Raw genomic sequence first — 22,595 nt, forward strand, 5'->3', positions numbered from 1 at the left:
TACTCTTTCCTCTCACTCCTCTTTCCCCCTTGAGGTGAAGCTCAATGAAGAAGCTGAAAGCACCTCTTTTATAAAAGGGTCACTCTCCTTTCCCAGTAAGTGAACTAGTTCAATGATTGGGTGCAGAGCAGCCATGTTCACAAGGTGCCTTTTGCAATAGCAAGAGTTCTGGTGAGGCCCAGGAAAATGCCAGGGAAATGTAACTACTGCTTCTACTGTTGTGTCTAATTCCTGTACTTGAGCAGTGGGGAGCTGAGTAATGAGGGAAAGAAATAGGCTTTCTTATCCATTCCCATTATCATGCATTATTTGCATCCACGCTGTTGCTGTAATACTCAAATTTACCGGAATGCAATAAGGAAAATTCTAAGAATCATCAAATTTCCATACTCTGGAAGAATAATATACAGACTTGATGCATTTCCTGCTGTGGCTGAGGAACTTAAGCTTTTCTCCACCAATAATTTTGTCCAAATACAAAAGCTCCTCCAAAAATTTATTTTGTAATCTCTCACTGGAAGATTGATTTTTGTTCTGGAATTTGTGACCATACCTCCCACTGTCACAATTCCTATTTGATAAGATTGATTAGTGAGGTAGACATAATTCTTGAAAGTCACTTTTCACAAAACTCTTAAAATTCCTAATCATCATCTGAGAGAATTATTAGGACCAGAATGACTGATTTTTATTACTAGTTACTGTAAGTGTAAGCTAATCATTTCCATGTAATGACAATTACTACAATGTTGTGAGGAGCATTTCTTCCCCTAATTGTCAGACTAATTTAAACTGATTTTTTACTTTATGTTAATTATATATATGAAAATTACAATAATAGCTAGAAATACTTCTATTCTTTTTCCCTTCTGCATTTCTCCCCTTTCCTGCATATGCTGTACAGTTTTTTGGGGATTTTCATTGCATCCATAGCGTATAAACTTTTATATTTTCTGAAAATAAAGATGTTTCAGAAAATTGTGATTAATTCTATGTTAAAATATATCAGATCATGGCAAAATAATGTATATGTATATTGTCTTAGATGAAGTAATTGTAAAAGGATCAATTCTTCAGATCTGAACACAAATGTCAATTAAATGTAAGGGCACAATAAACAGAATTGCTTAGTGTTGTACACATTCTCTTGAGTTGGATATCGGTTTAAGGAAAAATAATAAACCTAGACACAGGGAAATTCATAGGACACTACTGCATGAAGATAAAGTCATTCTTAAGTTAGATACCAAACTTCCTTTATTCTTTTTGAGGATTGCAACCATATATCTTTCTCATATTTTGTTCTTTCATTGCTGATTATGTCAAAGTGGTTGATGCGACATTTGAAGCAATTAAGTGAATGGCTAAGCAAGAAGATGGATGGAAAAATATTGTAGTCAAAACATCTAACAGTATCTCTCAGAGATACGACAGTATAAAAAGTGAGAAAATAGAATTAATGTTATCTTCTGATGTAATTAACTATAATTATCCTGCTCTTCTTTTAAGTAAAGAGTCCCCTGAAGTCTGCTCTTGAAGTTGACAGTTCACTGAGTGATTTGTCAAGGCTGATTTGGACCTATCCCTCATACACAGTGTAGAAAAGGCATTAATTGGTGTATTTTTACTTAAAACTATTCCTATGTATGTAGATATATGTTTAACAGAATTTGGAAAATCTTTATTTACATATTGTGGAAAAATAATTATCTTATATCGACAATTATTATATTGATAGTTTCCTTTCTAAATTAGTTTCAACACAAATACATTTATTGATGTATATTCTAGGTCTAGGAGTGGTTAATTTCCAGTAGCCTGAGGACCTGAACTGCAAAATGATTCCTTTATTTCTCCCTTTTTTTTAGCATATGCTAGTTGCACTTTAATCTGTCCAAACACTAAATGAAACTATCAAAACAAAAGTGAAATCTTAAGTTGAAAAGCTAATGCTGTTTTCTGATGTTTCCTTTCTAGTTTTCGATTCACAAGATGCCAGTGCAGTAATTGGAAAGCTCACAGTGACAGTGGAAGCCCTCAGTGCACTGCGTTCAGTCCATGAGGAACGCAGAAATGATTAGGAGGCAGGAAAGGGACATTTGCCTATTGAAGTTCTTGCTCCCAGTATAAAGATACACTTGATGGTTCATCAAAAATTAGATCTTTATCATTCTCAGAGTATACTTAATGTAAAATGTATATTAAAAAGATGCTTGATGTCCAGGTATAAAGTTTTGTACACTTTTCAGTCTGTTTTCTTTTTTTTAAGGTCCTTGCTGAATCATACTTCAGGCTCTCGACACTTGATAGTGTAAGAGTCTAACTTAGTTCCAACGAAGTTTGATTTCAAATGCAAGCTTGCTTGTAAATTATCAGATACCAATTGAGGGTATTTTGTCTTAGGAAATAAGAGATGGTGAACCTTCAAACAGAAATGCTTGTAGATTGTTACTAGGAGTAGTTCTGTCACAATACCATGTCAGAATACAATCATTCCTGTTAGAAGTGACCTCGGGTAGTTTTTAGTCCAGTCACTGCAGGATTAGGTGTTATGTTAGGCCCTGTTGCTCAGGGCTTTATCCAGCCTGGTCTGAAAACTTCCAAGGACAGGTACTGCTTAACTGCTCTCTGCACAACTGTTCCAATGCCTCACTGTTCTCATAGTGAAAAAAGGAGATGCATTTTACACATTACTTCAATCCAGATTGAAGCCAAAGCTAGATCTAAGCACATGGAGCAGCCTTTTGCACTTAATGCACCATCTAATAATTTAATTTGTTGTTTGTTTTTTTTTTAATTCTAGGGGTGGCATGTTTATCATTTGTTTCAGCCATTTAACATTTTGCACAGAAATAAAAATAACAAAGCATTTTAGTGTTGATTTTCATGCTTTGCAATATACCATCACATTTTGATCCAGTTTTGTAAAGCAGTTGACAAAAAATAGCTGTTATTATTATCAAAGTGGTTTGCTCATGTAATGTTTCTGTAGATTTCGGTAGTAAACAATTTGTTATGATTTATTCCTGGGTTCAGAGTTTTTTTTAATTAGGTTTAGATTATTTTAAGAGTAAGGACAGCTGCAACAGTGCAAGACAGGTCTTCCACACAATTAGCAATTATTTGTTTCACATTTTTGTGGAACTTTCATTCTTGTTAAATGCAGAATTATTTCCATATGTATTAAAGTCACAAGAACTGAACCATTATTGAAAAGAATGTTGCAAAAATGTGGTCCTTCTACTGCTACCAAAAAAAAAAATCAATAAAGTAAACTCTCTTTTGCTTGTTATAGTCCAGTGGTTATTCTGATTACCTACTTATAAGTACAAATAGCTACACAAGCTGACAGCCTTTGACTTCAGTGGTAATGAACAACCAAACTTCACCTTAACATGAGGAAGAACTTCTTTCCATTAAGGGTGGCAGAGCAGTGGGACAGCTTCCCAGAGAGGTTGTGGAGTGTCCTCCAGAGACAGTCAAGACTAAAACCTACCTGGACACATTCCTGCGTCACCTCCAGGTGACCCTCCTTTGGTGGGGTGATTGGACTAGACGATCTCCAAAGCTCCTTTCCAACCACCAACTAACTATTCTGTGAATATATTTCAAATCAATGCCTCTTATTGAGAACAGTAAAGGCAAGAGGTTGATGTAGCTGGGCCCATGAAATTTGCAGCTACTTAAAGGACCATTGCAAGTACGGTGGAACCAGCCAGACTCCTTGCAGTTGTGGCAAACGGTGTAGAAGGGACACAAAAGCCAGACCTTGCTGTTTCAGTGGGCTCTGGTAGGGTTTTAGGGAGAACTTGTTCCCCAGGGGGCTGGTGTGCTGGGAGGGGATGGGAAGGGGGACAACACAGAGGGTTCGGGTCCAGCTGGACTCCATGACCCTTCTGCCTCAGGATATTCTAAGTTTGTATGCATAATGCTTCTCAAAAATACTATGAATCTGGAACATTCCTTCTTTAATAAAGTTCAAAGATGAAAGCAAATATAATAATAAAAATATACAGTATTAAGATGTCTTTTTCTTGGGGTTTGGGTTTTTTTTTCCCCAGTTTTGGCCACACTGTCTTTGTCTCCTTTTATTATCTTCAGTACTAGTCATTGTCACAACTTTGCCATTTTCTCTTTCTTTCATCCTGCTTGGTGCACTTCACAGTCACTTGGATGTGGCAAATTCAGGGTAACTCCGTGCAGTCTTGATTCTGATAGGAAGAAAAGGATAAATCTGAAGGTACTGCTAATAAAGAAATTGTTAACCCATTGGACTCTGTACTGTATACTGCTATGCCAGAACACGGTACATTTAGAGAAATAGAAACTTGAGTTGTTTACATTGTGAAGAGGAAATTTTAAAGAACTTCGTTTTGCATGCATCGTGACTTAATCAATTAAAATACCAACAAACTATAAAATAACACAGAATGCTTGAGAGTAAAGCTATTTTATGACAGACAACAAGAAGTATAGTTCAGAAAAGTAGACAACTTTTTCATGACAAAGTTAGAACAGCAACAACCTAAGGCTAAATTGCCAGCTATTCCTCACTTAAGGTAAACAAACATGGTATTCCTTTAATTTCTTCATTTCTATTTGATAAATATTTTTAACTGCAGTGCCTGTTGGTACTGTAAAGGCATCCACACCTGCAAGTTCTTCAAACCTGGTTTAACAAATTTTAAAGTCGATGTGGAACAGAGCATTCCAACAAGGACATTGAAAGATTCCCAAGTGAGCAACCTGCCAAGGTAAGGTGAGGTAGATTTGTTAAGGCATACTAGTGATGAGATCACTTTCTGCTGAAGCTTCAACAAACTCATGTGAGACACTGCAATACCATCCTCTCTGGCAAGCAGAAAATGGGATGAAGTTGGTTGTGTGTGCTGGTGTACTGCCTCGTTACTGAGAAGTAGTTCATCAGCAAGCACAGAGGGTAAGATGGTGCATTTGAGCCTTCAAAAGGGAGTAGAGGAGATGGGCAAGTTCATACAAGTACCAGCTCTTCTCAGGGCACAGTGTGGGAAGATGGGTGGGCAGGCCCCCACCCCACAGATGGTCAATAAATGCTCTCCATTTTCCTGCTCAGACTGCAGCCAACAAGGGTAACTGATCCAGACTGCCCCCCTTCTACAGTTCCAAGGGCTGGCCAGTCCCCAGTCACACTCGGTGAGCAGGACTGTCCACAGTTGGTATCTCACGTTCAAGGCTGGCTTTCTTCAGTCCTATCAGTCCACAGACTTCATCAGACTCAGAAGCTTCATGATGTGTTTGGGGAGTAGGTTTGATGAACAGATTTCCACCTGAAGAGACCAGTTTCCTTGCTTTGTGGAATATCTCAGAAGAAATTTAGGGTGATAATGGCCTGATGCACCAGAGTCTTGTAGAGGGGAAGTGAAGCGTGGGTTTTTGTCATCTACTGCTGTGAAAGTAAATCATGAAGGAGAGACCCACACAGGCATGTGAACTTTTAGGCCAGAAACCCTCAAACTGTTGTTTCCCAAACTTGGGTATTGGTGATTCACTGAGTTTTAGATTAGGTTTTAGCACATTTTAAACTTCTGCTGGGCATGTCTGAATTGAGAAGAAGAACTGAGAGGTTTCCCTATTAGCTATATGCGAAGAAGCTGTTGCTTGCTTGGTTGTAGTCCAATGAGGTCAACTTGTCCCACCATTTGAAACACAGTGCAGGAGAGAGTTTCACAGAGTTCATCGTCTTTAGCTTTCTTAAGCTATATACCTTTAAGATATTCTTGCAGGAAGAAAATAGTTTGGTTTGGTAGATTCCTGTTATTAGAGGATCCTGAAGTGTCCTAATACTGTGCTTATAGCACATTTTGAGACCTAAAGCATGCACTGGTTTTTGCAGAAATGCAAAATGCATTCAGCTTCATAAAAACGCTCCCAAATTTTTTAACTTCTAGCACTAACTCACCACCTCTTGAAAGCCAGGGTGATCATGAAGTAAACTGTTGTCCACTGGCAAAGGAGTAACAGGAAATGGAGAATTTCCAGAAAGCTCTTGATGCCTAAAGAAAAAACAACCAATGTACAGAGGCTGAATGTCCAGCACATATTGCTAATCAGAGTACTGAGACTTGACTTAACTTTTAGGCTGCAATGGGAATATCCAAGAGGACAACTGAGATACTAGCAACAGGACTTACATGAAAAATAAAGATAAAACAAATGAAATATACCCAAATGCTTAATGAGCAATCCTCTTATGTGCATGCACAAAAGGCTACTAGATTTCACCATGGGAGTTCAGCTTAAATACTGAATCTGGGGTGTTCAGACTTCCATTATAACAGGTTTATAACTGTGCATTCATATGTATATGACAGCTGCTTGTGCCGATAGACACAAAAAATGCAGGTGTAAATTTGGTGGGGTTAAAAAAATACTTGTCAGATTTTGTTCCCCAACAACTGAAAACATTGTTAGTACAAAACCCAGTGTGTTCTCATGGTCCTGAATATTGCAGAAACAAATAAAGTATGGAAAATTGAATCTAACTAATCATCTGGTAAGCTTAACAACCAAACATTAAAATTAACTGCAGCCTGTTCCCTCAGTAAAGATGCAATGACAAGATGCTGTTTTGATGAAAAACCTCGAAATTGCTCTACCACATCAACTCACTTTCTTTATATGTTTTTTTTTTTAAATTATGATCATGAGGTTCATTCACAGGTGATCTTTGTTACCTTTCTGCAAGAGACTCTAAGTCAATATGGTGTTCAAAACCATCTGCACAATTGTCTAGTTCTGGTGAGGGAGAGTTCCCTGGAAATAAGACAAGAGCATAATGACTATTCAGTTATGACAATTCAATTAACCAGATAAAAACCACAGAAAGTCTTTTGTGTCATCTGTAGTCTGCTAGCAGATCTAAAGTAGTATACAAAAGTATGGTGCCTTTTTATGGCAGATAATCAATAGCATCTTACAGCTTGAAAATGTTAATTTCTCATTTATTCACTTACAGAAGCACAAATCAGGGTTGTTGAAGTATACAAGAACAATATCATCACCCAGTTACAGACACAGGAGATGCTTCTGATTTTAAGAACCACAGATATTCTGCTTAAACCCAGCAACTGCTCTGTAGAGCCTTTGAAAGAAGCAGTGGCAGAGAAGAAACGAGTCCTTAATGTCTGGGTCGCAAACAATGCCTGATTGTTGGCTTGCTCGAAGATTTATATACATATATAATATATAAATATATGTACATATTTGATATACATACTATATATATTCTATACATAGTTTATATACATAGTTTAGATAAATAAAATTAAGAATATCATATATTCTTTGAACTACAACCTCTTCCCTTGAAAACAAAAGCACTAATAACTCTGTGGTTTTAGTCTACAAATTATCCAAGAGCTCAACAGTGGCTGGCCATACTGAATAATTTTTTTCTGTCAGACTGCAAGGTAAAGTTACACCCCAATTCCTGGCCATACTGAATAATTTTTTTTCTGTCAGACTGCAAGGTAAAGTTACACCCCAATTCCTAAATGTAATCTGGCATGAAGACCTGGATTGCTTGTTTTCCATACAGCAGTGTCTGACACATCTTGCACGTTATGATGTTCTGAAACAATATATTGTATTCTCTTAGCAAACAAAAGTATACAAAGACTGAATCCTTCCCTATGCAAAAGCCACAGGAAGTCTTTGTTTCTTAACAAAAAAATTAATTTTCCAGCTACAAATTGTTATCTTTGCAAAACACTGTAGGATTCAAAACTTTTGTTAAAAAAATTTAAACATTTACACTTAAACTTTACCATTGGGACTACAAAACATACCTCTCCAATACTGCACAGTAATTGGTCTTCCATACAAACAGATTCCATCCAGCAGAGCTTTTGCATAAGGCACTGATACTTTGTGTTTAAAGCAGACATAGCCAAAAGAGTTAGGTTTTCCTTCTTTGTCCTCACAAATCATCACTTTGGTTAATGGTCCAGCCTGAAAGAAATTTCTATTGTTTAGCAGAAACTGACTCTTCATTGTGTTTTGAATATTTAATTATTTCTCTTTAGCCATAGTCAGAAACCATAAGTTTCTTACTTTGAAAATGTCTCTCCACATTCCCAAAGCTCAAATTCTGAGCCTTCTACAAACAAAAATCAGCTCCAGAAATGTTAAAAGGGAACCAAGCATCAATTCATGTTTAATCTTTCATAACCAGAATTTTTTATTATTTTTAGAATACCACACCACAATAATTAGTTTCCCAAAGGGGAAGAATGATTTACTGACTCCATAGCAAAAGTTACCTTCCAGTTCATAAATAAAAGTATTAATAGTTCAGAAGTAGCAGTAGATCATCATTTGATGGAGGGGAAGAGCAAGAGGTCAGGGATGCATGTTCGGGACTATGCCATAGCAGGAATATGGATATTTTCAATGACAGGGCAAGACTACAATGAGAAACATAGGCTGTTGCAGCAAAAGGGAACGAAAACAGATAAAACAAGGGAAAAAGACAAGTTACTGGGATGACCGAAAGACCCAGATAAAAGCTGGCAGCTGGATGGCTGCTGTAGATTATGCAGAAGAATAATGCAAAACTGTGTTCTAAGACCACCTTTATCATTTTTACATTTGTCTTGTATTACTCATATCCTCTAATAAGATAAACTTCTTAAGCTCACATTTACAGTTCACAGTTATACAGCAGACTACTGTTTAATCTTGAAAGCAGGCAGGAATTAAGCTTGGGCTTCAAACAGGTTCAACTCCTTTGTGTTTCTACACTGTCACTGAAAGGTGGGGGTTTGAAGGGACCTCTGGAGAGCGTGTCGTCCAGCTTTCCTAACTGAACATCCCACTGGTCGAATTTTTCTTCTCGAGCACTAGAACAGCATTTCAATATATAAGGGTACCCATCTGCTACCTGCAGGAAGAGCTCATACAGGATCTCCTCCCTGACCCGGCTCTCCAAGTTACCCACGAGCAGAGTCTGCTCCGCTGCCTCGGACCGCCCCAGCGACGACATGGATCCTGTGGGAGCCCTGCGGGTGTGCGAGAAGAGCGCCCCAGCTTCAGGGAAGCTGCACTCCAGGACTCGGTGTGAGGGGCCAGGCCTGGCTCCTGGCAACATTGGAACTCAGGAGAGCAGGTGTTGCGTCTGTTTGTGACACCACCCCCAGCATCTGTGACACTGTACTTAATTGTTCGGTGCGTAGTAATGATGGTAAATACAAACATGAAGGTTTTCTCTTCCATTTTTGCCACTGAATATTAAGTTCTAGCAGGGATGACTGATGCAAAACAAACTGACCAACCATGAAAAACAATCCACCCTCCCAGACTAGAACTCCCACCATCCACTCCTGCTATTACCATTGCAATACCTCTTCTTACTGCAGAGGAGGCTGCAAACAGAGCTAGTGCTCAGCTCAGGAGGAAAGAGAGAGGGTTTTATCAGATAGAAGTCCATGCCAGCCATACGGAAAACCTGTTTCTGCACTGTGTTACAATGGTGGCTCAGGTGAAATGAGGCCAAGATCTTTTAAAAGGCTTGGGCCTGTTTATTAAAAATCAAGACAACTGAAGACGAGACCTCAGGGTAAGCCTGGGGCCTACACGGCAAGTCAGAGATGCAAACGAACAAACTGTGTGCAACACAGGGAGTTTCCTTGGACAGGAGCTGATTTGGCAGAAGGACACCAGGTACTGCGCTTTCAATCCACTTGTTCATTGGGCCTTTTCCTGGTTGGTCCATAAGATGGTGCATTCCTGGCCAATCATTCTAGAATTCTGAGGCTTCATTGGCTGGCTAGTTTACCAATCATAGTACATATTAATGTTATCATCTCATGAGGTAGCTTTCTAGAAAGTTCCCCCACTCTGATCTCAACACCCCCCTCTAGTGGGCACACATTTATACTACAGCACATTTAACTTTTTAACTTATTACTTCATAATTTATTACATAAATTAGGTATCACAATCTACTACACTAATTAACAATTCAGAATAAAATTACATCATTAACAATTCATAACCTTGCCTACAAAAGTCCACTTTATTTATAGCATTAGCTTGAACAGCAGAAGTGATTTTAAACCATGAACCATGAACAACAGACTGACCTAATCTCTGCAGTAAACTGCTAGAGTTGTCCAGTCACAGCTGGGCAAATGAACAGACACTTTTGCTCCTGATAAGCTTCCAAAGGCAGCCGGTCACAGGCAGAAAGCTGGGGGAAAGAGTGTATCCAAAGTCGCAGCAGCAGCCCCTGGGCAAGGGAGCAGAGCTCATGGCACAGTGAGAATTCCTGATCCAAGCTTTTATTATAAATACAAATTATGTTGTGGGCTTTTCGCAAATACTAGGATGAATGTTATATGCATAATGTTAAAATAACTTTGCTTTTATTTCTGCTATTAACAAAAACTTATCCAGTGAACATGTAATGAGGACCCTGCTATTGATATGCCAACTATCAGCATCTGCAGTGTGAAGAAAGTATGGACAAAGGTCCAAACTGGAAGTGATAAGGAGGAGCGAAAACCACAGCCAAGAAACACACACACACTAAAAAGGCAGACCCAAGGAGGGACCATGTAAAATAGTTCCTGGAAAATGTAAAGTAGTTTATGGATATGCATGAGGGTACATGAATATGCAATAGGTTGTGAAAAATGCATATTTTATTATTAGCTTTTCACAAATATTAAAATTAATATTATATGTGTTATGTTAGGTATATGAATATGCAATAGGTTGTGAAAAATGCATATTTTATTATTAGCTTTTCACAAAAATTAAAATTAATATTATATGTGTTATGTTAGAAAGTTATGCTGTATTAATTTTCTTAACTAGTGTGTTAAATATAGTTTTAGTATATAACATAATGTTAAAATAGAAACTATGCTATGTAAGATACTTTTTAACGAGCTCAAGAAAGAGATTAGATAATCAAGGAACTTTACAGGAGCTGCTTCTGGCAGACTGGGCTTGAGTTGTGCCAGGGTGAAAAATTAGAGCAATGATTTGTGCAACGAGCTGCATTGCCGAGTGCTACCAGAGCCCAAGAGCTTCTCAGACAGAATATTTCACCTCTGTGGACCAAAGTAAAAGAGCCTTGACTCATCAGTAGCCTCAGGGAATAAATGTGAATTGAGCACATGAAATGCACAGTATCAACTCAATACGTGGGTATGTGTGTTGGAGATTAATGCAATTATTGATACTTAAAATAACCAAAACCTTACCCTGACAGAGAAATGAAGCTGTTCATTCTATGAGCTTGCACCACACGGAAGAGTTTGAACCTTTTGACTTTACCAGCATTCCCAAGTCAAGAACTTTTCATGGAATCAGTTACACTGCTACTGAAGTATAAGTTTATTCCCCTGTGGGGGGGGGGAAGCAGTACAAGGCACTTCACAATACTGTGATTATTTTCACACCACTGCTACTGCAATAGTGTGAGAAACAACTGCTCACTTTCAAAATTTTAAAAGGTTTATTAAACTTTAACAAAAGTTCAACAAAAGGACTAAATAAGGAAAAATTGCAGTGCTGAGAACGGCCCTCACGGCTGCCTACCACGCCACTGGCTCATCTTCACGATGGATGCTCAGTCTTTTATAGCCCTGGATGGGGGGAGGGTTGCATCAGCCAACCCTGGCCCCTCCCAAAGTCTGTCATCAACTCTTCTTTGTCGTTTATTGGTGGAGACTGCTTTCTTGTGACTTGATTGGAGGGTCGGGTGTTGCCGTGCCGCACCCCACTAGCAACAAGCTTTTTCATTCCAAACTTCCCCATGGAACGGGCACATGTGTATGCCTCCTTTTTACCTGTCCTAGGCAACCCACGCTGTCTGATGGCAACAATACAGAGAGGGGGGGGAAAGGGAACTATGGGGAGCACAGAGGACATTTAAACTACAATAACATAACTATACATCAATAAAGCTTCTCTTAATATTCACACAATATTCATCCCTTAATTGTGAGAGCCAATCATCTCATTATCCACCATTATAATAAATAATATCCATAAACAAGTATCACATTTCCCTCAAAAGAAAACAAAATGCCAGTAAAAATTTTATGCAACAGTCTTCATTATCTTCAGATGGCTTTGGAAGGGTAATACTTCTGTATTCTGCATCTCAAGGCACAAGAGACATTTTCAAACGAAGGCGCAGACCAACAAATCCTAATCTCTCCCAGCAGACAAGTTCCTTAGAGCATTCCCTCATCAGAGAATACAGACAGTGAGCACATTTCAACTCATGGCTCAGGTCCATTCCTTACCAGTCACTAAGGAAATAAACTTCAAAATACTCTGCAACCATTGTAAAATCACTTCTGCACAAACCTGTTGCAGATGGGTAATGCAATGGCTGGCTCTTGCAATTAAGAAATTGATATTATGTGTATGTTAAGAGAAGTTTTATTGATGTATAGTTATGTTATTGAGATTTGTTGTTTGGATGTCCTCCCTTCTCCCCATACTCCCCTTCCCCCCCCCCCCCCCCATGGTTGCCAAGAGACAGCCTTGGAACATGCAGAAGGAGGGCGGGTTCCTGTGCCTTGCGCGAGGCATTTGGGAGGAGGTGCCAAAGAAGGAGTCAGAAGTCTTCGGCTGTCGTTCTCAAGGTTATTATTTCTTATCTAAAACATTTTCTGTCTGGCCTGCCAAGGTCTGTTCTGCAGGTCAGTCTGAGGCACACTCTGCCCTCCCACAGGGCTGGCTTTTTCTTTTATACTATAAACTACATATTTGATATTTACAGTTATGTTCCAATATCTATCACCTATGTTAGACAGTGACTTTCTACTCTAAACCAATCCCAAAGTGCCACCATCACCAAGCAGATGGAGGCTGGGAAGAAGAAGGGAGAACAGGACAACACCCAAATCCCTCCATCTTGTCCCATAGACCCCCATGGTAAAATTCTTCAAAATTCCACCTTTTCATCCTGTGACAACTACTGTTATGCTACTTAAACTTTTGTGACTTGTAATTGCTTCATATAAAGTTGGTAATTTGCTCCATGGGTTGAGAGCGAATTCACAAGTGTCTTTGGCTTCCTGCCAGGGTCTCCAAGCCCCTGCCAGGATTTTGAGCCATCCAGGGCATCCAGAGGGATGTCTTGGGTTCTGACAACTACAGTACAAGGGGGAAGGGAAAGAAGACTACGGGGAGAACATATAAAAATAACATAACTGTATATCTATAAAACTTCTCTTTCCATACACATAATATTCATCTCTTAATTGTGAGAACTAACCATCATATTACTCATCTATAACACAAAGTGAGATCCAGAACTGAGCCAAACAGCAACACTTAGCAAAACAAAAGGATAGAGAGAGAAAAGGAAGGAGGGAAACAAATAGGAATGCAGGAACGCAGTGCAGTAGACAGAGGTACAGAGAGGGAAAAAATGCCAAAGAACAGGCCAGATAAATTGTGAGGAGAAAAGAGGCAGATTCAACTCAGAACAAATTGATGGAGAATAAAAAAACAGCTGTAAGCTACAGAAGAGAGACAGAGGATGAAAAAAGGAGACAGAACTGTGTGGGACAGAAGCACACAGAGAAAAAGGAAAGGGAGTGTGGTAGCGTGATAGATGAGTAATGCAATGGTTGACTCTTACAATTAATAGACAAATATCATGTCTATAGGTTAAGAAAAGTTTTATAGATTTATATTTATGTTTTACCCCCTCGCATTGTTATCAAGGGACAGCTGGTGTTGGGACATCTGGGAGGGCTGGCTTGTCACTATGGTGATATCTGACCTCCAATCAGGATTTGAGGAAGAAATCTACACCACTGGACAGCGAAGAAGGGGTTGATGGACAGAACTTTGGGAGGGGTTAAAGGGTGAAAAAGGGGAAACCTCCATTGTGTGGGAAAGAGGGCACATGGCAGGCAAAATCTTTTGCTCCTGGCACCATAACCTTTTTTTCTCTACTCAGTCTTCTGTTGTATTTTTGATAAGGTATAATAAACCTTCCTAAACTATGAAAAGTGAGTAGCTGCTTGTCACAGGTAGGAAGAGGAAGCAAGACAAAATAGAGACAAAAGGAGAGACGTAGGGAAGCAAAATAAAGTAGTCACAGCAGCATGTGAAAAAAAGGGGGGTCAGGAGAGAAGCAAAGAGTTCTTGAGGGGAGACAGGACCCAAGGGACCTTGGACTTACCTCAGCTGTGATTCTTGGATGATTCTTGGCACTGCCAGGAAAATGTACCAGTTCGGATGCATCTTTCCCCTTCTCACCCAGAGAGGCAGGCTTTCACTTGCCTGCAGAGAGACCCACTGGATGGCCTCCAATTTTTATTTCCTTGCCTTTTTTATGGCCTCTCCAGTCTCTGCCACAGCAGCACCTCTCTGAGCCAGTAAGTGCACATCCCGTCCCTCTCCAACCTATGCCCTGGAGGGAGTAAGGCCAGTACTACCGATGGAAATTATATACAGTTTCAATTTTTTATGTAAAATGTTTTAATTTTAATGTAACTTTAGTCAGTTTAGCTCACCTTTGCCCAGGGAGAAGAGAATTGAAGTTTCTTTTCAGAGGACTGGTTCACCAGGTGAGGTCTGATGAGCTTAACAGCTCAAGGGACTGGAAGTAGCTCAGAAGATACACAAAAGGAAGTGAGAGACACCTGGTCTGGGAAAACAGAGATAAGAATGAAAACCTAATTAGCATAGAAGGTGAAGAAATCCGTATCCAGTAGGAAACCAAATATTAAGAACTGCACAATGTGGGAATAATGAAGATTGAACCAATTAATTTCTATAGGCTTTGACTGTATAAAATACATGAAAAATCGAGTAAAGAGCTGAGATATGGAATTATTTTCTCTGCACAATCCGGGCAACGTGTGGATTAAATTATTTCTATTGCACATCCTGGCCAGAACACATCCCAGACAGAATAAACAGATTCTCTAACACTAAAAACTTAGGAGAGTTGTTTTTGTTTTGGAACACATCCCAGACAGAATAAAGTGATGCCTTGATTCTCTAACACTAAAAACTTAGGAGAGTTGTTTTTGTTTTTCCTGCAGTTTCAGTGAAACTAATGTGAAAAACACATTCACTCTCCTGTGAAAATTTAAAGTTTAATAAAGGACCATAGAGCAAAGGTTATTGTGGCTGGGTGCATCTTGGCACTCAGCCAAGACCACGCCTGCTAGTTTGGAAACACCCTTTATATCTCATGTCTATTACATCAGCCTGTTACATATTCATGACCCCTTATGCATAGTAAACTTCTTCCCAAACTAGTTTACATGTTCCAAGAACTGTTTAGCATGGCTGCTCCTCAGGGCCACCTTTTTAGAGCATGTGGATTCCTTGGCTGTGGCTTTTAGTCCGTTCTTATCACCTCCTGGTTTTGGGCCTTGATCCACACTGCCTTCAGACAGTGAGTGCTGATAGCTGGGATATCTGTACAGGTGTCCTCATCCTGTGCTCACTGGATGTTATCCCATCCAAGCAGGCATTTCAACACAAGTATGCTTATATCAGCTATTTCACTAAGCTTAATTAACAACAGAAATAAAAACAGTGTCTTCATAACAAAGTTACTTTAACATCACACATGTAGAATCCATTCAAATATTTGCGAAAAGCCAATATTATAATATGTATCTACAACACTAATGACCCACACAAGCTTCAGGTGTGTGCAGTCACTGGCATCATTGCCTGGGGATGCTTCGGGGAAGAATGGACACTCAGATGCTCAGTTGCGGTCTCTGGCAGAGGGAAAGAAGCAGCAGCGACTGTTATTACTGTAGATACCTTGCATGAACCCCTCCTTCTGCAGAGGCTTCTGGGGGACACCTCGACGGTCAGCCTGCCACTTGGGGTGGCTAGTGTACACAGGGCAGGTTTCAGGGGCGATGCTGGAGCAGGGGCAGCGGCACAAGGCAAACAAGGTCGGTCGAGAGGCTGAGGGCAGCTCTGGCCACACGGAGAGATGCCCAGCTCTGGCCTCGGGATGTGGCACCTCCGCCCGGGCCGGGAGCTGCGGCGGGTGGGCTGCAGCTTCTTGCTCGCCATCCCGGGCGGCCCCGAGGCGGCTCTTCCGCACTCGCTGAGGCTTTCTGTCATCTCACCGCTGCCGCGACCTCATCCCTCATGTGCCGCTGCCACCGCCCGGCCCCACGCCCAGTGCGCTGCCACGCCGCTCTCCAACGCCCGCGCGGGGCCCAGGCCGCGGAGGGCGCTCAGACGTCGGGCAGCGGCGCTCCGACGCTGCCGGCCCCGCAGTTCCGCGCTTTGCACTCCGAGCGCCGCCGACATCGTGTCCGTGGGACGGCAGCGCAGTGTCCTCAGCGGGAGGCGGCTCCCACCGCGGTCCCACACGCGGGTTTGGCTGTTCACTTGCCGCTCGGCCGCTTGGCCGGGGGGGCAGCAGGCAGACCCCCTTTTTCGGTCAAGGCGCATTCGCGCCTTTCTTGGCTGCAGGAGCAGCTACTGACCGGACGGTGGCGCCGCGGCGGGGCCCGGCCCGGGGAGCCCCGCGGGGGGACACAGGGCGGGGGGTCACAGCCGAGGAGCGGAAAAGGACACGGAGGGAGGCGGGAGATGCACGAGAAACACAGAGATGACATACACCAGATCCACCCGCGAGACTGCTCAGCAGACACTTCATCTGGGATAACCCACACGAAGCAACCTAATCTGGCTAACCAACCCACACTGGATAATCCATTGCAATGCCCATCCCCAAACTGCACATATTTCACCCCAAATTTTCCCAAGTGTTGGTTTCATTGCCATTTTGGAGTTCTTGATAGTATAACAACAGGGTTTTACTTTTCCAAATAATCAATTTGGCTATTTTCTAAAGCTTTTTCACAACATAAAAACAAAGTGGTTTTTGCTTTGGCTCTGTGCATGAAAATGTGGGGATTTTCCCCACATTTCTGGCTGCTCACATCTGTGCATCACAGGACAGCCCAAGCACCAAGCCCACTGCCAGCACCATGAAAGACCCTGGAGATGCTGCTGCTCTGACCCTGCACAGCATCCAGAGGGAGCAGCACAGCAACACTAGAGGGAACATGGGCAGTGCCACAAGCATTCAGCTTTCCTGAGAGCGTAAGGTCAGAATACAGCTGGCTGCAGCCACTTCATGAGGCTCAATTACATTTCACCATGGACACCTGATGAAGCCAATGAAAGTTGCCAAGTTTTGCAGCTGTGCACATCTGTGCCTCATCCATCTTGGAAGACAGGTGCTCACAAGGCTGACTCAGGCAGGCAGTGAGAGGCCCCAGGACTCCTCTTCCCAAGGCTGAGCAGAGCAGAGGTGGTGCCATCAGTCTCTTCCATGCCTCCATCACTCCAGCTTCTCCACTGGCATTGCTCCAGTGCCCATACCTGCCTGGACCTGGTGGCCCCAGTCTGCACACCATGCCAGCCAGGCACAGCCTCCCCTTCCCTACAATGCTTCCTGCACCCTTCCTAGCACAGGCCAGTTGTGCAGCTGCCCTTCCTGACTGGGCACCCTGCCCACACCAGCCCACCTTGTCCCCAGGGCCATTCCCAAAGCCAGCCAGTCCCCAGCTCCTTGGCTCCTGCAGGCCAGGCTGGTGCTCAGTGTCCCCAGCAGCCCATTCCCCTCCCACTTTGTCCAGTCTGTCAGTGATCACTTGCACCCTCCACCTCCACAGAAAAGACACGGAAGAGCAGCCCCACTTGGACATTTAGTGCCAACACCCTTGAAGCCAGCAAAGCTGGGGTAGCTCCTCAAACTTATCTGGCACCACTGGCTACAGGAGAGCCAGCCAGCTCTCCCCATATCCCTGCTCCTCCATGAGCGTTTGTGCCAACACCTTCACAGAGACCGACAGAGCAGTCTGAAGGCTCTTCCACCCTTCCTCCTTGCCTTTCTGGAATAAGGCTGTGGTAGTTATTCAGACTGACAGGAGTCTCCCCAGAGAAGCAGGACCTTCTGGGGAGCAGGGCCTGGCACTGGTAGCATGGCTCCCCACCCTAGCCCCAGGACACTCCCCAGCAGTCAGAGCCATGTAGTAAACAGTTTAATTAACACACTGACAGCACCAGAGCCAGCCTGAGCTGGGCTTTATCCGCTGCTCTGTTTGGCCGCCAGTCTCTTGTCTCTCTCTTCAGCAATGGTCAGGCGGATGCCCTTTCCACGGGGCAAAGAGATCCATGGCTTGTTGCCCTGCAGCAAGGGAGAAGAAACCACATCAGGAAACCCAGATAGCAACACAACTCTCTCTCTAAGGGGAAAAAGAGCAGAAGCCCACCCCTGCTCATGCTGGGTCAGGTACACATGGTGATGGCACTGGTGCAGCAGAGGACCCTAAGGAAGGTGCCAAGAATGCACAGGTCTACAGCTGTAGGAATGCGCCCCCTAATGACAGAGTGGCAAAACTAACCTTTGTTCCCCAAAAAAGGAAAGAAGCCCAGAAGCTTCTCTCAACTGGTAGGCGGAAAGCCACCTCATAGGGCCTCAGGGACTTCACCACACACTAGAGAACATCTAATTGGATAGAAGCCAAAAAGTCCCGCCTGATCAATCAAGTAGAAAAGAACAGAACAAAAGAGAAGAGGGGCTTTTGTGTGAAGTGTTTCTACCAGGGGCAGACCTCTGCACCTGGCTCGAGTTTTTCTGTTTGTTATTTTGCCTTTATTAAACATTTTTTTTCTAACACCACAGCAGAAGCCATCCTGCTTATTTTATGCCCCCAAAGTATAGCTGAGCTATCCTTGGGTGTATTAAGTGTTTTTCTAGGGCTTATGAGAACTGGCCCTAGGACAAACAACTTAATATACAGCTGCCTTTCAGTCCCATCCGTGAAGAATGCACTTCAGCCAAAACCAAAACACTGCCCCTCCATAACCTGGAATGGCAAAGCAGCAGACTTTCTGGGGGGCACTCAGGCGTCACAGCAGCTGCTCAGATCACACCAAGTCTTAGCACTGCTCAGCCCCCAACTCTCAGGTTTCAAGGGCTGCTTCTTGAAAACAGTCATTGCTGAAGTTGCAAATGCTTCTTCTCCTTCCCTTCTTCTCCTTTCCAGAGCAGGAAAAAATACAGGGATCTGAGTCAGAACTGAGGCCAGCACTGAAGCTCCACTGTATGGGAAGATAGCTGCCCAAGGAAACACCAAGGCTCTTTGCCTCATCCAGCAGCCCCTCACAAGAAGAGAGCCCCTCAGAAGAGAAGAGAACCCCCCCACTTGGTGCCCCCATGGCCTTACTTTGCCAATAACGAAGATGTTGGACAGCCTGGTGGCAAAGCTGTTGCCGTTGGCGTCCTTCACATGAACCACATCAAACGACCCGGGGTGCCTCTCCCGGTTGGTGATCACCCCAATACGGCCCAAGTTTGCACCGCCGGTCACCATGCACAGGTTACCTGAGTAAAGGAATACAGGTGTGACAAGAGCTGGCACCACGTGCTGTGAAGTCCTTCCACTTGGGCTCTCTGCCCCTACCAAACATTCCCATCCCACCCATGCTAGCACTGCTCACAGCTCTGTGACTGAAACTGTCTCTCACCACCAAGAGACAAGCTGAAGCACCCCCCACCAGCTCGCTGCTTCTACCTGGTGCCTCAAAACTGCCAAGTCCCTGCCAAATGCTTCCCACTGCAGGAAGAATCCCTGCTCCAGCTCCAGGTGGACATGCTCCTGGGAAACAAACCCCTTCCCAAGGCTGACACCACTGACTCTATTTCAGTGCAAGTATGCCTAGCATTTAACTTCCAGACTGCTCTCCACAGTGGCGAAAGGTGCAGTGCTTTAATGGGATGGAAGACCTACCTGTGTCAAACTTAATGAAGTCTGTGATCTTGCCTGTCTCCAAGTCAATCTGGACCGTATCATTCACCTTGATGAGGGGGTCTGGATAGCGGATAGTGCGGGCATCATGAGTGACCAAGTGAGGGATTCCTTTGGTGCCCACAAAGATCTTCCTCACCTTGCACAGCTTGTACTGCAAACAAAACCCAACACCTCTCAGCTGCGGCAGCGAGCAGTACCTTGGACTAGGCAACTCTTGTACTCCAAAGAGCCACCAGCCAGCAGAACACCCAGACACTCAGGGCTTACAACATGACCCCACAGAGTGACCTGTCCAGCTCCCTGCCTCAGTAACTACTTTTGAACAGCTGCCATGCAGCTCTGCTACAGCCCCACCCCAAAACACCTTTGCTGTTGGGAGTAGAAGCCCACATTGAGCTTCAGCCTCCCCAGAAACACTGGCTGCACTTTCACAGGAGGACAATTCCCTTACTTTTCCCTGAAGCCCATGGCACACAACAGAGACAGAAGCTGCATTTCTCCAGGACCGAAGAGAGATCTGTCCCCTCCAGGGCACTGACCTCCCTCCTGCCTATCACCCTAACTCTCTCACAGCCTCTCTGGACCTCACAGACCAACACAGAGTAGTCATCAGAGAAGTGCATCACAAGGAGAACCACACCACAGTTGGCTCCAGCACAGTCAGCTCTGCCATCCCCACAGCTGCGTGCTTGCACAGCTTGCCTTGAAGGAGATGCAAACCAGAGCGCAGCCTTGCAGCTGAGTCACACCATGGCGGGTTAAGGGACACATGAGGAAGCTGCTCACCAGCATGTGCGGTGAGTACGCAGTTTTGTTGCTCTGGGAAGAAGTTGAAGGCTTTTATGCCACAGACAGTTCCATGTTTCTAGTCCCTGTTAGCTGGCCAAGCCAAGACTCCCCTCCTTCCCAAAACTCTCTGATCCAGCCCATGCCAACAGCATCGTCTCCAGCAGAGACCCTACAGCCATCTGTGAACTACTTCTACATAACAAAGAGATCTCCCCCCCAACACAGGCTTCATCACAGCTCCGAGCGCCCCAATCTCAAGTGCAGCATGGCCTCAACTGTCAGAAGAGAGACATTAGCTCTCATTCAGGAGATACAAAAGAGGAAGCACTGCCCCAACAAAACCCAACTGGGCCCACCCTTACACCACATCAAAGCTGCTCACCTTGGCCTCCTCAGGTGTGATGCGGTGAACAGCGAACCGGCCCTTGGTATCATACACCAGGCGGAAATGCTCACCTGTCTTCTCAATGCTGATGACATCTGATTGCAGACAGGGAAATATAACAGCAGCTGTTATCGGCTCATTACCCTAACTTGGGATCAAATTCACGTTTAAAAAGGAACACAAACTGCTGAACAACACTTGGGGTGTGACTGATGAGGTTGGGATTTACCCTTGAGCACAGGCTCACATCTTTTGCAGCAACAGACTGCAAATTAGCAAAAACTGCTGAAGGCTGGAATCTGAACAGCAACGTACTCAGGTCAAGCAGGCACTTAGAGGCTACAGGTATATGACTATGGTACTCACTGCAGTGCACAATTTCAAACTAAGCAACAACTGCTTATACATATATTTTCTTCAACTCCAGCAGGGAAACTTTATCCCTCAAATAATGCCAGCCCCACAAAAACTCCCCTGCCAGTGTAGAAGAGCTGCCTAAGGAATTGCCCCAACCCTACTCACCCATGAAGCCTGCAGGGTAGGTGATGTCGGTGCGGACCTTGCCATCTATTTTGATGAACCTCTGCATGCAGATCTTCTTGACCTCATCTCCTGTCAGAGCATACTTCAGCCGGTTGCGCAGGAAGATGATAAGGGGAAGGCACTCCCTCAGCTTGTGTGGGCCCGTTGATGGACGGGGTGCCTGCCGACAGAAAGTTTCTGCTGGAGGCTCAAGAAGCATCAGCCACCCCAGAGAAGGAAACCATAGCGCCAAGAACTCCCGCAAGAGCACGGAAGGGCAGCAGCACAAAGTGCAGCTGCCACGCAGGCAGCGACGGGCTGAAGCTCTCTGTTTTTGGTATTCACAGTAGTTCCCCCCATGTCTTGCCTCACAGGGCACAGCTCCCAGCAGAGCACAACCATCCATCTCAACCCGGAGGTGGAAAAGCACAACCGGCAGGTTAAAAGAGAACATCCAACGACGCCATCACATCCTCTGCAAACGGGGGAACGTGAACGCTATTCACAAAGACCCTAGCGTTAAGCAAGCACCTCCTGCCGTGTCCAACTGCCCCTGCTCACCGCTCACACCCGCGCAGCACCCGATCACTTCCTCTGATGTGACTGCGGCTGCCACGACTCCGGGCCCCACCTCCGACTCCAGTCTCAACCCCAAAACCACACCAGACCCCAGCTTTAACCCCAAACCAGGCCCGCACTCACGAAGACGCCCGTCAGCTTGTCCAGCATCCAGTGCTTGGGTGCAGCCACGCGCTTCAGATGCTTCTTGGGGCCGCGGGCCTACAGGATGGGACGTTTTAAGGGGTGTGTTACGGGCCCCCGCCAGGCCCGGCCCCCCAGCCATCCCTCCCCGGCTCCCTCCGACTCCCGTCCCCCGAACCCAAGCGCCGGGCTCCCTCCCGCGCTTATCGCCCAGGGGGGGTGGCCACAGCCCGCGGCGAGTGGGGGATGGCGGCGGATGGCGGCGGGGAGCCGCGCCACCGCGCTCTCACCATGGCTGCGCTCTGCCGAGAAAGGGCGGGTGCTTCCGGCCCGCCGCGGAAGTACAAAGCATGGCGGCCGCGACATGCGTC

At 44.2% G+C, this 22,595-nt stretch overlaps 3 protein-coding genes across 3 annotated transcripts in view; 1 reads left to right on the forward strand and 2 right to left on the reverse strand.

Annotated features, from left to right (window-relative positions):
- The window catches only part of LOC121346458 (protein fantom-like), a 36,173-nt gene extending 32,918 nt beyond the window's left edge, over nucleotides 1-3,255 (forward strand). Inside the window, exon 21 of the mRNA XM_041424305.1 lies at nucleotides 1,978-3,255. Coding sequence (XP_041280239.1) covers nucleotides 1,978-2,081 — 104 coding nt within the window. The 3' untranslated portion in view covers nucleotides 2,082-3,255. The remainder of the gene's footprint in view (nucleotides 1-1,977) is intronic.
- RBM11 (RNA binding motif protein 11) lies at nucleotides 2,220-10,693 on the reverse strand. The gene is made up of 5 exons (XM_041424307.1): nucleotides 8,921-10,693; nucleotides 7,827-7,989; nucleotides 6,714-6,792; nucleotides 5,939-6,032; nucleotides 2,220-4,211 (listed from the first exon to the last, which is right to left on the reverse strand). Exons 1-5 carry the CDS (start codon nucleotides 9,125-9,127, stop codon nucleotides 4,185-4,187), a joined length of 570 nt encoding a protein of 189 aa, XP_041280241.1. The 5' UTR covers nucleotides 9,128-10,693; the 3' UTR covers nucleotides 2,220-4,184.
- Nucleotides 10,694-18,038: 7,345 nt separating this feature from the next.
- LOC121346457 (40S ribosomal protein S4) lies at nucleotides 18,039-22,595 on the reverse strand. The gene is made up of 7 exons (XM_041424304.1): nucleotides 22,515-22,595; nucleotides 22,225-22,302; nucleotides 21,523-21,703; nucleotides 20,998-21,095; nucleotides 19,806-19,977; nucleotides 19,242-19,399; nucleotides 18,039-18,199 (listed from the first exon to the last, which is right to left on the reverse strand). Exons 1-7 carry the CDS (start codon nucleotides 22,515-22,517, stop codon nucleotides 18,098-18,100), a joined length of 792 nt encoding a protein of 263 aa, XP_041280238.1. The 5' UTR covers nucleotides 22,518-22,595; the 3' UTR covers nucleotides 18,039-18,097.

The sequence above is a fragment of the Onychostruthus taczanowskii genome, unplaced genomic scaffold (assembly GCF_017590055.1).
Source record: "Onychostruthus taczanowskii isolate IOZ18803 unplaced genomic scaffold, ASM1759005v1 scaffold81, whole genome shotgun sequence".
Taxonomy (NCBI): domain Eukaryota; kingdom Metazoa; phylum Chordata; class Aves; order Passeriformes; family Passeridae; genus Onychostruthus; species Onychostruthus taczanowskii.